This window comes from Pagrus pagrus (assembly GCF_965226575.1).
Source record: "Pagrus pagrus genome assembly, chromosome: 17".
Taxonomy (NCBI): domain Eukaryota; kingdom Metazoa; phylum Chordata; class Actinopteri; order Spariformes; family Sparidae; genus Pagrus; species Pagrus pagrus.
Window position 1 is genome coordinate 1,835,151 of NC_140201.1, and position 15,683 is coordinate 1,850,833.

At 39.3% G+C, this 15,683-nt stretch overlaps 1 protein-coding gene across 6 annotated transcripts in view; it reads right to left on the reverse strand.

The window, feature by feature from the left end:
• Positions 1-15,683, reverse strand: part of LOC311272935 (uncharacterized protein) — a 34,356-nt gene that overhangs the window by 1,600 nt on the left and 17,073 nt on the right. For all 6 annotated transcript variants that reach the window (XR_014624623.1, XM_084379712.1, XM_084379709.1 and 3 more), the window contains 3 exons: positions 4,200-4,256; positions 3,145-3,204; positions 1,337-1,390 (listed from right to left, as the gene is read on the reverse strand). Coding sequence is in view for 5 of the 6 variants with exons in the window: in XM_084379709.1 (XP_084235835.1) it covers positions 1,337-1,390; positions 3,145-3,204; positions 4,200-4,256 (171 nt within the window). In the remaining variant the exon portion in view is untranslated. The remainder of the gene's footprint in view (positions 1-1,336; positions 1,391-3,144; positions 3,205-4,199; positions 4,257-15,683) is intronic.

Genomic DNA, 15,683 nt, shown 5'->3' on the forward strand with positions numbered 1-15,683 from the left:
GCAGAAGAAACATTATTTTGACCACAGGAGCTTCACAACAAGAATATTTTCTCTTACCAAAACTATTTATTTTCACAGTTTGGGAAAAATTTCATTTTCAATCTCATTTTAACCACAGGAGCTTTAACAATAAATAAAAAGTTTCCTTTCACACATTTTCAGATTGGAAAAAATGTTTTCTGAAGATTTTTTGTGTTTTTTTTCTGTGTGAAACCAGGTGAGAAAATGTCAGGAGGGGAAAAAAAATCAGAAATTTATGGCAAAACTGTTTTTCACTCAGTGTTTGTTTTCGTAATACTCATTCTGACCACAAGAGGCTGAAGCATCACTGCCCCAGGTTCTACATACAACTGAAAGTATTCACGTTTTTAATAAAAGAAAAATAAGATTTCTCCTGAAAAAATATTCTGCTCGGGGTTTTTTCACTCCGTTCAAACAAATAAATTACAGAAAGAAAAAACTAAGCGCTAGGTCCTGGACCAGCCCCCAAAATATGTTACCGTCCCCTGGGAGGTCCAGGGACTGTGGGGAGTAACACGTTACAAAAGAAACTTAACTCCCAAATCAGTTTTTCTTATATTACCCAAAAAAACCAAAGATTTACTCTTTAAACACACAAAGTGAAAATGCAAACTGAAACCTAACTTCCCCTTAAAAGAACAGGGAAGCCGGTGGCACGACACAAACAAGCTTCAGTCTGCTCTCGCTCCTGAAACACTCGCAGCATGAACGCTGCTGAACTCATTCCCCTGATTAGCAGCGATGCTCAGTCACCTGCTCAGGTGGGGAGGGCGGCCACACCCCCACAACCACTGACGGCTCTTAACACTAAGGAACTTACAGATTATCCCGACGAGACTTTTCCACCGAAACTATTTAGATCAGACTGAAAAAATGGATCACCAGAAAAAACGACTTCTTCACTTCCCCTCAGGGCGTCTGAACAATAACGATGTTGGAGAATGAAACTTGTGATAAAGATTTGTAACGGGACGTTTTACAGTTTGACAATAAAATTATTTTTGCCTAAAATGACATCAGTGCATTTAAACAGTGAACTTCACAGGGAAATTCATATTTATAAGAATACTTTAAATTTGGTTAAAAGGTCATATCATATTGAGCCTGGCATTTTTTTACAGTGTAAAAATGAACTTGTTAATGTTGAAGTTTCCACCGCAGGGACGTGTTTAATTAAAGTCCTGCTGCGGAGGAGGAGGAGGAGGAGGAGGAACTCTGATCACACTTTTTACGTTCGTTATGATCCGACTGAGGAAGTCAACGGTTCACTGATTAACAACAGTCAAATATAACGTAAAACAAGTTACTGACTTACAGTTCAAGGGTCTGTTGAGGCTTGTTGAAAGGTATTCTGGGAAACGTAGGAAATCTGGTGGGAGAAGAAGAGGTGGTTTGAGAAATCATGTTCAACAAGACGACAAAGAAAACACAAATCAGGAATGACAACAGAAGAAATGTGGATTTTTCCTTCGACGTTGAGCTCGACATGAAGTTTTAACGCTTTCAGTTTTGACGGTTACACACTGAACCTTTCAGTCGCCCGTCGGCCATTTTAGACACGTTCCTGAACCGCTCCCCTTTGAGCTACGGGTCTTTTTAAACAACGATTATCCGAGTTGATCGACTTGAAAGCGAGATGAACCCAAATACTGTTCGTGTCCTCGTCCAAAAGAAAGAAAAAAAACAAAAACAAAGGCATGTGTGCTCTTCTTCAGGAAACAGGCAACTTTACCTCAGTCAGTTAAGCTACAAACTCGGTAAGATTGTGACATTTACACTTTACGACAGTTTTTCTTTTTCTAGAGAATTCAATACTGTATGCATGAAAATACGAGTACACAATAATAATTATGTCTTTCAGATGGCGTTTTGTTTTTTTTTGTTCGTTTTTGTCCTCGCCACCAAAGTCATTGAATCACTTTAAACAGAAAAGAAGAAGAAGACATAGTTATTAGTGCGTTTATCTGCTCAAATACGGGTGAACTAGTAAACAATCTTTCAGGTTTTCCACAAGAATTACAGACGATATTTTAGGGACAGGAAACCACAAGCACTTGGCTCAGCTCCACGGGAACTTTTTAACTTTTCGTATGTGGGGTGAAAAAAAAAAAAGAAGAAGAAGAAATAAGCTTTTCTTTTGCTTTTCTCTGCTCTCTCTTCCTGTGTTTACTGAACCATGTAGGAGTCTGTTAGAATATGCAAACATTAAAGAACAATCAGCGGGTCGAGAGCTGCTCAGCTGTCGAGTCAGCGTCTCTTTGATTTGGGTTTTTTTTTTTATTTCATCAGCGACACGGGATCCTTATACGAGCTCTGTAATCTGACGCCTTTCTGCCATTCTTTACATCGCTTTAATAGCCAACAGTTTCTAGTAGTTAATTTATTTATTATATCTGGACTTTCATGGAGATCTTTTTTTGTCTGCAAGCAAAAAATAAAAAGTGAAAAACAGATTTGATTCAGAAGCTGTTTGTTGTTTTTTTTTATCTTTGTGCTGTTCTGAAGATTTACAGTTTATTATCCATCAATCAAAGTAAATTAAATATCTTTGTATTGTCGACTGTTGGTCCGATGTTTCCTCAGGCTCTGGGAAGTGATTCTGACTTTTTATTGACACATTAATTAATAAAAGACGTAAGAGTCACATTTATTTTTATAATCAATATTTTAAAGTGTCCACTCTGAAAATTGTCTCTGATTTCTTATTTTGTCGGACCAACACTCTTAAACCCCAAAATATTCAGTTTATAATGATATAAAACACATTTAAGGTGGAATAGAGAGTGTTCAGTGTCTTTGCTTAAAAAAATATGACAATGATCAAACATGCTGATTAATTTTGTATTTATCAACTATCAAACGGTTGTTTAAACTCTAATCTTAACTACATTTTAGAGGAAATATTGAACTTTGATCATTTGTACATGTAAAAATGTGGGGAAATCCAAATATTTTCTGTTTCCAGCGCTTGTTTCTCTGTTGCATCATCCATCAGGCTGCAGCGACGGTTATTTTCATTTATCTTCTCAGTGATCAGACGTTATTTTGACTCTGTTGGAGAAGGTAATCTGCAAAGTAACTAACGATAAAGTAACAGAAAATGGTAATACTCGAGTAAAGTACCTCGACATCCGGTCCATCCAGCGGTCAGCTCCGTCACGAGGAGTCACATGAAGAGCTGATCTGAAATCAGAAAGTTTTTCATCATCAAACTGTAAAAATATCAGAATCTAATCGGATGAATTATCAAGTCAGACGATCTGATACACACGGAGTCAAAAATCCTGTTTCTGATGCTGAAGACAAAGAAGGGAAGATAAAATAGTTTCTGATGAACTTTCATATGAAGAGTTTAGATTGAATGAAACTTTAGTTGCTAAGATTCAAAAGCAGAAAAACATTGAATCAAAATTTGATTTAAGAGTTCACAAGAAAAGAAGAATTTACAGCGGAGATGTTTTCAAACAGGGATGAGACGATTAATGACCAATAGTGCCAAGTGTTTGTTTTTTTTCATGTGTGGATTCAAGCGAAGAAACATAATTTCACAATGGGACAAAATTTTTTGTGGATCTGAGCGAAGACAAAAAAATCCGTGGGGAAAATTTTTTTTATGAGGAAAGAAAAGGAATTTTCTTTTTTTTTCCGTTTCCAAATGAAAAAAAAGTTAATAACTTTTTAGAAAGGGATCACCAGAAAAAAATCTCCTCACTTGCCCTTCAGGACTTCCTTAATAAACACAGAAAAGAAATTCATGTGACACAGATTCTCTTGACAAAGAAAAACAGAAATCCACTCAGATTCAACCATGAAATTAAATTCTCCACAATTTTTCTTTTCCTGGAAAACATTTTGCTTTCACTCATTTTCAGACTTGGAAAAAAAAATGTACCTAAAAATGTTCTTTCACATGATTTCACAGATGAAACATGAAGTCTTCCTTATTTTATTTTTGACGCGTTTCCACACATGGAAAAAAAATCTGAGGAACTTAGAAAAGGATCGAACACAGGAGAGAAACAGGAAACAATGATTTCATGTGTGAAGCCAAATGATTGTTTCCTCCAGGAGAATCTCTTTTTTTCATGTGTGAAACCGTGTGAGAAAAAAAGTTCAGGAGTAAAAAACTTCATTTAATACACAAAGTAAAAAAACATATTTGATAATAAGTAAAGTACCTCGACATCCGGTCCATCCAGCGTTCAGCTCCGTCACGAGGAGTCACATGAGCTGATCTGAAAGCAGAAACACAATGAAGTCGCTGCTCTGACTTTGTTTTATTTGACACACTTTCACAAGTTTTCATCTCATAACTGCAAAAATATCAGAATCAGAATCAGATGAATTATCAAAATCAGACGATCTGTTCACAGGGAATCAAAAATCTTGTTTCTGATGCTGAAGACAAAAAAGATAAAATAGTTTCTGATGAACTTTCGTATGAAGAGTTTAGATTGAATTAAATTTTAGTTGTTCAGATGAAAAACATTCAATCAAAATTTGATTTAAGAGTTCATAAGAAAATAAAAGTTTACAGTGGAGATGTTTTCAAACGGATGAAACGATTAAAGACTCAGGAAAAATCAATTCATAACTATGCATTTCACAATAAAATCATCACCGAGTACTTTCTGATAAAAGTTTGATTGTATTTGTCCCAACAACAACAACAACAACAAAGTTTCTTTGCGGGCTTAATTATAAATGAAACGACGTCAGGTGCAGTTTTGGTAAAAATTCAAGAAAGAAATTGAAAATGTCAGTTGTGTGATTCAGTTTCACACACGGGAAAAAATGAACTTGAAATTTTTTGTGATGTTTTTTTTCCAAGAAAAAACCTTCAGAGAATTTAGTTTTTTCATGTGAAACTGAATTTTTTTATTATTTTTGTTTAGTGGCGCATGTGCGAAGCCGCCGCTGGCTGATCCCACCCGGGTCACAGTCGGGCCGGATGTAATTGTAAAACTGTCTTTGTCCAAAATAAATCACTGCACTAAAATAAGTTCATTTGTAGTATTAAGGGTGTTTTTGATCTCTCCCACGATGTTACTCCTCTCTCCTACAGCGTCCATCACAATTAAATGCACATGGCCAGTTACGCAAATTAGGTGATGATGTCATTTAGAGACTTCTGGCGACCTTTAGGACAGCCAATAGGGACCCTCCTTACTGAGGAGTTGGCAACAGTGCCTGAAACCCAATTTCACAAATGACAGAAAAATTCGCCTAAAGGGAATTTTTTTTCACCATTTCTCAAGTCATAAACTACGGAAGCCCTGAGGGGCAAGTGAGACCATTTTTCTCCGGTGATCCATTTTTCCATCGGCTCCACACGGGAAAAAAGTTGTCTGTGTCAAAAAATGTAAGAACTTTTTTAGAAATGGATCACCAAAGAAAGAAAGTTCACTAACCCCTCAGGGCTCCCATAATAAACACAGAAGAGGAACATGGAAAAGAAATTAATGCGACACAAATTGAAGAAAAATAAATTTTTCCCTCCTTGAATCTTTTTTTCACCGTTTCATACACGGAAAAAAACATCACCCCAAATGTTTCCTCGCTCCATTCTTGCACATGACAAATATTTTTTCTCCCAGGAAACATTTTGTATTTTTCTTGGTTTGACACATTTTTTTTGTCCTGAATGAAAAAAAAAAAACTTTTCCTGGTATTTATTTTTTTCACCATCATAAAACACCGACCGGAGAGGAACCGGGAAAATGATTCACATGTGAAGCCAAGAGATTGTTTTTCTCTCCAGGACAATTTTTTTCCATCAAGCGAAATTTCTTCTGAAATCTGATTTTCTTTCACTGTTTCGCGCATGAACCAGTTTCTCAAGTCATAAACAGGAAACGGGAAAAAATTCATGTGTGAACCCAGAAAATTCCTCCTGGAATCTTTTCCTCATTAATCTTTCCCTGTTTCCTGTTTATGACTTGAGAAACTGGTGAAAAAGAAATGACATTTTATTTTTTGATCTGGGTAAACATAAAAAAAAAAAAATCCCAAGACTTGTATTATATGAACTCATTTATATGAAAAAATTAAATTCTCTTGATTTTTTTTGGATGAATAATAATAAAAATTTCCTGGAAAAAAATGTTTTCAATCGATTTCACACATGGGAAAAAAAAATTCTCCCCAAAAATGATTTCACGTTCGATTGCGCCCGTCATAAAGTATTTTTTTCTCCTGGGAAACATTAGTTATTACAAACAATTTAACCTTTTTTTGCTTTTTACTGAGTTTTTTCCCACTGGATTTAATACATGAAAGAAAAAATTCTCCAAAAAAAAAATATAATATTTTTTGATGAATAATATTTTTATTTCTTTTCCTGGACACATTGTTTTCCACTCGCTTTCACACATGAAAAAAGACCCAAAGAAAATCCTGATTTAGTTTTTGTGTTGACACAGATGAGAAAACCCTTTTTCACCACTTCAAGTCGACAGGAGAGAAACAGGGAACAATAATTTCACGTGTGAAGTAAACTGATTGTTTTTTCTCCCGAGAGAATCTTTTGTTTCGTGTGTGAAACTGAGCGAGAAAAAAAAGTTCAGGAGAAAAAAAACTTCTTTTCACTCAATTTATACATGAAATAAAAAAAGATATTTGATATGATATTTTTTTGCCACTGAATAAAACATTTTCCACAATTTTTTTTTTTGGTCGACTTCACACAAAAAATCCTCCGGAAAATGTTTTTTACCCAAGTTTTTACAGATACATTTAATATTTTCAGGGTGGAATTGACTTCTTGTTGTTGGTCGTCACGATAGCAGAATAAAAAAATGCGATACAATACCAGTATTTAAAAGAAACAGAACTGTGTGATTGATCAGTTTTTCTTTATATTTTCTGTACTTTCGATACTATCAAATGTTTTAACACCAGGAGCATCAAACTTATAGTCAGAATTAGAAACCTGTGTGTCCGTCCGATCGTGTTTTTATATCTATATTTTAATCTCAATCATTGTGGAAACTGGCGCACATGTACAAGCTTCATTTACACCCACAATCATCCAGAAACCGATGTAGAAACGCCCTCAAACATCCATTTGAATATCAATTCTTGTCGCAGTGCGTTACTGTACTATTCAGGTATCTGTCCTGTACCTGAGTATCTCTGAGACTTTCCCTCTCAACATCTGAACACAAACATCTGAACTTTCTCCTCCTCACAGCTTCAAACAGCCTCGTTACTTTAGTTTGATGCATTTGAGGTGAATTATGGATTATTGTTATTTGGCGTCATCGCACGCCGCCTTCCCAACATCACAAGACTGATGTCGACCTATCAGAGCACATCACGCACGGCAGACGCAGCGAGACGACACAAAGACGTAAAAGACGTGAACAGACAGAGAGGGAGGCTGAATGGGGAGAAAAGGCGTGTTAGTGTCTCGTATCTGCAGAGACCCTGCAGCCTTCTGCCTGGATCTTTGGTGTTTGGTTTAAAGAAGGTTGTAAACTGTTGATTGTGTAAATTTACTTATCGACAGTGTTTATCTCTTGTGTTATTAAACAAGATCTTTTTCAAGTTTATATCTGATTTAATGTCTATCAGGACATTATTTTATGTAATTATAATACAGTGTCTTCTGTTCTCATCCTATTAAAGGTCATTTTAACTGACAACAATAATAATAACAATAACAACAATAATACTAATGTAATACCATATACTGTGATTTTTTAGATGCTTACCTTACAGTTATAATTTTACACTCTTACGTTTGAATACTTTCATCTTATACTCGAGTAAAGTATCAGATTACTTCCTCTGCGGCTCATATTTTGCTTTAAATTCACACGTTTGTTGAAGGAGCTTCTGCTCTGTTCATATTAACTGAATCCTGACCTTTGACCTCTGCACTGTGACCGTCCTGCTGCGTCACATCTGCTAAATAACCTCCGAGAGGAAACAGTTTGAACATTTTATATTTCAGTTATAATCTGTGTATGTTTTTTAAAAATATTCGCCTCCTGTGAATCTCTGAGCGTCTCTCATTTCACTCGAGCTGTTTACTTCCCTGTAAACAGCAGCTTCGTTCCCACACTCAGCCTGTATTTTGCGTCCTTGGTGACCCGCCTGAATCATTCAAGGTATTCAGCGCCGTCGCCAAGTGCGCCTGGTGAAATACCATAGAAACCAGCAGCACCATAGAAACCAGTCTAACCAGTCCAGGGAACATACTGTTCTCCTCCAGATTCAAACTACTGCCTCTGCGCTCTCCTCTCCACCTTTTCACCGCTCGACCCGACACACCGAGCTTCACATTCTGGGGAGATCTTTTGTAATTTTTCGATTCAGTCCGTCCTGATTTGGGGGGAATTTGTCCGAGAGGTAGCCGGAGACATTTTTGGGAGCCATGTTGGGGCGTTTTGGCACGTCAGCCTGTGTGGTGAAATACGGGGTTTTGTGTTGTCGTTGCGTCTGCGTCCAGCAGATGGCAGTGTGAGCTCAAGCACCGCCTCTCCTCTGCCTCTACTGTAAATCATGTAAAGCTGGCTGGGGTTAGGTAATACACCATTTGTTCACAGATCTGGGCATTATCCAGCCTTCCTGGAAGTTCACTGGCTGGAAACCGGCTCAGTTTTTTTCCTAATTTCTCTCCTTTTTTTGTGCCTCTGTCAGCGAGGGGGGGGGGGGGGGGGGGGAGGTTGATTCATGTCCTGCACAACATTGAGCTCTGCCCCATTTTGTGGCGTCGGGTCTCCCTCGAAAACACCAGTTACACGCCGCAAATGGTCTGGCAGAGGCCTCTGTGGGAACACGAGCAGACCGCCGGGCTCGCCGGGGATCAAAGTCGACTGTTTTTTAGGGCGAAAATAAAGAAAACGAAAGAAAGGAGGCGGCGAGGGAAGAGTTAACCTGCACAAGACCCGTCTGAACCAGGGGTGGGACCTGCTCCCCTCCTAATCAGAGCACAGAGAAAGGGATGAGGGAGGAGGGGGGAGGAGGATGAGGAAGAGAAAATTAGAGTCGACACGAGTGGTGTGAGGGGCCGAACAGAGGCCGTGTGAGGACAGTCGAGAACCCTTTCACTACTGACCTACTTCTACCAACACACACACACACACACACACACACACACACACACACACACACACACACACACACACACACAGAGTGGTGTACACGTGTGTGTGTTGGAGTCTATATGGCAGGTCGATGAGGACTAAATCTCGTGTTTAATGCTTCACACACACTCAATAACACACACACTCTCACACACACACACACACACACACTCCATCTTGACAGCACACTCTTAAAACAAAGTGGTTCTGTGCTGAATCTTTTTGGGTTCGACTGTGCGTCCCGTATATGTGATAATAAGTAAAAATGAGTACAAATAGTGAAATCACAATGTAGAAAAGTGCATCACTTCAACACTCTGATATCTGGAAGCCATTTTAACCATTTGTGCAGGAGTACCACGTCCCAATAATCTCGTGGCGGACCCCGAAATTGCAGGTGATTATTAGATTTTTTATAATTCTTCTTTTATCTCTTCGTCACTTTGAGATTTGGCATCATAAATCCAAAATGGCGGAGGGAAGAGGAGATGCACCATGTCACTGTGAAGCAACTGGTAAATCCAACGCAATTACCGGAATAAAAAGCAAACAACATTTCTACAAAGCCGCCAATTTCTTTTTTTAAGGATCAGTTTCAATTTCTCTCTCGTCACAACGCTGTCCTGATGCTCTGCTTAGGTTCAGGCACAAAAAACACTTGTTAGGGTTCAGAAAACATCGAGTTTTGGCTTAAAATATCTGATTTTATTGCCACAAACACGGCTGTTTTAAAAATGTTTAGTGGTTTCATGCTAATAAATGTTGAAATGCTGTCTCAACAAGGGAAAAAATCCCAACGTCTCATCAAAAATGTACAGTTGTTTCACGCTGTCTCAAACAGTGGTCTCTTGGCTAGTTCTTTGTTGGTTAAATCATCCTTTTTTCACAAAACCAGGAAGGAAAAAACAACATTTTAAGGTGCTAGAAACATTGTTCTTGTACATTTTTTTTTTCTGTGACTGAAAATCCATCTGTTCACTCCAGTGAACGTTGTGCACCAAAAGGTTTAATTCTGCCTTTTTAGATTCCCTCATTCTTGCATGTTTTATTTAAATTGAATACTTGAATACTTTGATTAAACAGCAACATTAAATAGTTTTCAGATTATATCAAAATTTAGATCACAGCAGGCAGAATATAACCTTCTGCACATAATGTCGACTGGAGTGGACAGATGCATCATCAGTCACAGAGAAAAGATCTAAATATATATAAAAAAAATATGAAAATGTGATGAAAGTAATCCAACTTCTTGATTAGTTCAAAAATATTGTTTTTATCTGTCTGGTTTTCTGAGAATAATAGTCTTTAGCTGTTACTCCTGAATCACTTTTTATACTGTTGATGCATAGTGTGCACTGTAGAAACTCCTCAAAATAACAGTAAACACATGTTTAAGAGTGAAAACAAACAAAAAAATATCACTTTGTGACTCAATAATTAATGGAATAAAGGATTAGGTGGTCGATTTCAGAGCAATATTTAAAACTGGCTTCCTCTCACATGAAAAAAGGAAAAATCTCCAGATACATTTTTTATCACTCAGCTCCAGTCATGACAAAAAAAAAAATTCTCCAAAAAAAAAAAAAAAATCAGTTGGTTTGATACATTAAAACAAATGTTTTCACTCGGCATGACAAAAAAAAAAATGTCCTGAAAAAAAACCCCTAAAACATTTCACTTGGTTTCACGGAAGAAGAAAAAAATCGTCTCACTCGGATTCACACGTGAAAAAAGGGAAAATTTCCCTTGAAAAAAAAAAAAATCCCTCGGTTTCAAACACGACACAAAAAAAATTCTCCTGAAAAAAAAAAATGTTTTCACTCAGTTTCATACGTGACGATAAATTGATTCACCTGGAAAAAAATAATCTTTCATGTGTTTTTATAGATGAAAAAAAAAGGAAATTAAATTTTTTTATTTTTTTTTAAACTTTTTTCCACCAGTTGTCAAATCATAACCACAGGAGAGAAAACCACTTAGATCAGACTTAGAAACATGGATCAGAAAAAAGATTGCTTCACTTGTCCCTCAGAGTCAAGACCAACACTTCAACAGAACGCTGTCAGGTGAGCCGGACTACACAGAACCGCACATTAACATTTGTAATGAATTTCAAGAAAATCGGGTGACGATGTCATTAAAAACGGTCAAACGATGGAAAACCACGTCGTCCATGCGAAACGGCTAAGTACTTATGCATACATGGAAAATGTGTCTCCGATGTCTCCCTGTCAGTCGAAATACTGCAGAAGCACAATTTTTAGCAGTTTGTACTAAAATATAAAAACATCTCAGCTGAAGATCCAGTTCAGGTCGGAAAGATCAACTGAAACAACGTCCGTCCATTTTGCTTCAATGTGGTCAAAGCTGGTTTGATGTGAGCTCTGGGGTTCCTCACTGAACCTTTCCATGAGAGGGTTTTTAAGAGTGCAGGCCATGCTTTTCTGTTTTTTTTTTTTTTTTTTCTTTCCTTTTTTCAGCCGATTACGCAGCAAAGAGCGAGCGAGGCTGGAGAGAGATAGACTGATAGAGAGCGAGAGGGAGGGAGAGAGGGAGGAGGGGGAGGCCGAGGCTGTCTGGTGCTGCTGTGGGTCATTCTGAGGACAACTCTCCTCTCTTCACCTCATCTCTCGCTCCCTCTCCACCCTCCTCTTCTTCTTCCTATACCCTCCCCTCACTCTCTCACTGCCTATATCCCCTCACACACACACACACACTCCCCTCCTCCCCCCTTCCTCCCCCCTCTCCTCCCATGCGTCTGCAGCTTGTGCCTGCGGTCCCTGCCTGCTCGCTGCGTCGGCCTACATATCCAAACGCCTGGATGACTGGATGACTGGATGACTGGCTGCACGCGAACACGGCTGCAGCATCAACGCATAGCTTTTTATATGCAGCCGTTGTGGCAGTGAAGTCATGCATTCATCCATTAATTTCCATTATGAGACGGAAAGACGGGGGATGGACGTGTGAGGCCGTCACGGCAAAACTGGCATATTATATGAATATTATACAGGAACATCACAATTCAGGCAAGTAGGCTAAAAGGTTGCTGCAAGCTGACACACTAAAGGTCCTTACAGGTGAGTACGGTAACAAGACTGCCAGGAAACTAAAAAAAATATTACCATACAGACACACGACAGTCCCACAGGAGTATTAGGAGGTTGCTAAAGAAATTAGAAAGTCAACTTAAAGCTCAAAGGTCTCAATAAAGTTCTCGTGAAACACAAGATTTTATAAAACTGGGTTATTCAGGTCTGGATACACATTTAGCTGCCAGTTTATAAGCTCAACTCCTGCAGGCTAGTACAACTACATTAACATGTCAAGAAGTCCGAGGTCACGAGCCAAAATACTTCTATTTTGTATTTGTCTTGAATTTAAAACATTTTTTTCATTACAAATGATATCAGCTGAACGGCTGAATGAAAAGTCTGTAGTATTTGGTTCGTCCTCATTTTGTTTAATGACAGCATGAACTCGAGCCAGTATGGACTCCACAAGTTAGCACAAAACCCGCTGATTCATGTGAACAAACACACCTCGAACCTTTGACAGAACGATATGAAGACCGAACGAGACCGCAGAGTCCTGACTGTCGCCTGACCTCAACCCCACTGAACATTTATGGGGGCACTTGAAGACTGGGACAGTCAAAGAATCTGTGACATCATAAGACGCTTTGTGGCTCACTGTCAGTCAGCAGGTCTTACACCAACTTGTGGAGTCCATACCAGCTCCAGTGCATGCTGTCATTAAAGCAAAAGGGGGACAAACCAAATACAATTTCCCATTTGGCCATCCCACCTTTGGAAATTAAATACATGTGCGCTGGCGTGTCGGTGTTGCTCGCGGATTGTCAGCTGTACTTTGCCCTTTAAACACACCGACCCCTTCGGCTCGCAGCTGTGTCTCTGGTCTAGGCAGAGTGGACAGGCAGAGCTCGAACAACTCAAGCAAGGCGGCGTTTGCCACCAGGCTGCTCGTGGAGGGGCAGCCCACTCTTCAGACATCCAGCAAGAGCAAAGGCCAGCTGGTCGGGAGGGAACTGAAACAGCCGAAGAGTGCGGTGTGTTTACTGGGGAAAGTAGAGGAGACGCTTCCACTGCCTCTAACACTGCAGAAGAAGCTTGAAAATAAAATGCTACCAAGTGGATCAATCACATTTGTTGCTGTCCGTGTCATTTCTGCGGCGGTGCACCGGCTCTGCATCAGGTTTTTGGGGGTTTTTTTGCGTCTAGATTCAACGTAAAAGCATAAATCAGGCTCAACAAATCATCAACTGATAATTCCAGACCTGGAAGTGGCAACATGTAGTCACAGAGGAACGACAGGATGATAGAGACACTGCTGCCTGTGGTATTCCTATAATATTCCTATATTTATTCTATGATCAGAGGTTGGGGTTGAGTAAAATATTGACTTTCTCCTTGTTAAAAATTAAAACACACCTGTCAGAGAATCGCTGAACCGCAGCAGCTATTCAGAGATCTACAGTGTAACAGACGAGGACTCATCATCTGTGGAGAACGATTATTAACGGCAAGTTTTGGTGTTAAAATTTGGTGCTCCAAAAAATACTGAGTAGAAAACATCCTCAAACTGGGTTCTTCAAACACTTTATGGTACAAAATGAGAACAAACTAAAACAGAAAGCAGGACAACATTAAATCTTTATATGATTTTTAAACTGGTCTGTGGCCGACATGTTGCTTTCGCTGTCTGTGCAACTCCACTTCAGCCGTGACCTGTCGACCTCACAGTGTAATGAAATCTCCCCCCGCTGCCGTCTGTATACATGATACATCAAGTCGTATTGCATGTCTGCGACTGAGGGACTAATGTGAACGCTGATGCATGAGGAGCCTCTTCTTTATTATGTCAAATTTAACTATTTATGAGCCTTTTCCAAACCACACGACTGCGTTGTTTTCACTTCCTGATCGTTTTGTCAACCAAGGTCGGTTTAGTTTTAATTTTATGCCTTCAGTCTTTTTTTTTTCCCTTCAGGAGGTGGATATCTCTCAAGATGTCATTATTCACGCTAACGTACTGGCTGGCAACCTGCTAACAGTCATCACAGCTCTCATTATATCTATTCAATCAGAAAAAATTGAAAAAACTGAGCAAACGAGACAACATTTCTGTCCTCCGTCGCCCCACAATACGACTCTCCAGCCTTCTATTAACTGTCAGACTGCTCCAGCTCTCCTCCTCCTCCTCCATTTGCTGATAATCCCTCCAACATGAGAATAAATAATTCACCGCTGTCGGCTCACAGCCACGTCCCTGCAGCTTTTTGTGTTTTCTCCTCCCTGGATTTTAAAGTTTACATGCTCGATTTATGTGCGGCCTTCTGACTGCTTTTTTTCTTTTCTTTTTTTTGAATGTTCCTCTCTTCATTCCTAAAATCAGAGGGAATAGTTCGTGTCCCGCCGCTGTGAAATATAGTCCCTGCAGGCTGCTCTGTCAGTAGATGAAATGTCAGTCCGTGGTGCTTCCCCTCCTCTGTTCTGTGATAATCCCTTTAACATGAGAACATTTGCTGTGTCAATCCGGCCTGCCTGTCTAAACCTCACCCCTCCTCCTCCTCCTCCTCCTCCTCCTCAGCCCCACCCGCTCCTAAATGAACTAATGGCCGCCTGTCTCGGATGCCTCAGCTCTGACAGATCGGTTGGCTGGACCGCCGCGTCCTCACAGGACCCCTGACAGGCTGCGTTCACACACACCGACATCCTGATCAAATCCCTGCACGTATAAAACGTTTAAGCTGAAGGACGAGTGTTTGTGTCACGGCAGCATTGATGGGATGTAGCCGAGTGCATAAGTACTGTAGTGACGTACCAGAGCTGGGCAAATTACTTCAGAAATATAATGTATTACATAATACTAGTTACTATCGTTTGAAAGTAGTACGTTTCTTTACAATATCAGTCTGTGCAGAGTAATGTGTTACGCTACTTCTGCGTTACTTTCACCAACATAACTGCAATAAATAAAATAAGCGACGGGTCATGTTGTTTCTCTTCTACAGCCTCAGACTAACCTGGCAGAAAACATTTTACAATCATTCAAAACGTATCAATTACCATCATTTTTGTTTTGTTTTGAGTTCGGCTGCGTTGAGGAAACAAACTGAAAAAGACGCCTTGCTGCACTCCACAGGCTCCCCTGAGGTGGAAACTAAACAGAAAAAGGCGGAGACACTTTCATGTTGTAGGCAGCGTCATAAAGAAAAACAAACATACCCAACAACAGCGGGCAGGAAGAAGAGAAAATATGTCTCTGCTTTCAAATCTTTTTGATTCTTCTGATCAGTGGACCCTCACAGACTAAAGGAATATGAATTATCGACGAATGGACCCAAATTATGACTTTTCCTGTCTCTTCTTATCACACCAGCAAATCAATTATTCTTCAGTTCTTGTAGTTTCTGTTAAATGAAGTGAACGACTGAATTGTGGAGAATCGAACTGATCTAACCGAGTTCAGTCCACAGAAGTTAAAACATTTATATCACTCCACTTTGAACCAGCTTAAACAGGTTGCCGACGACCTGACGGATCC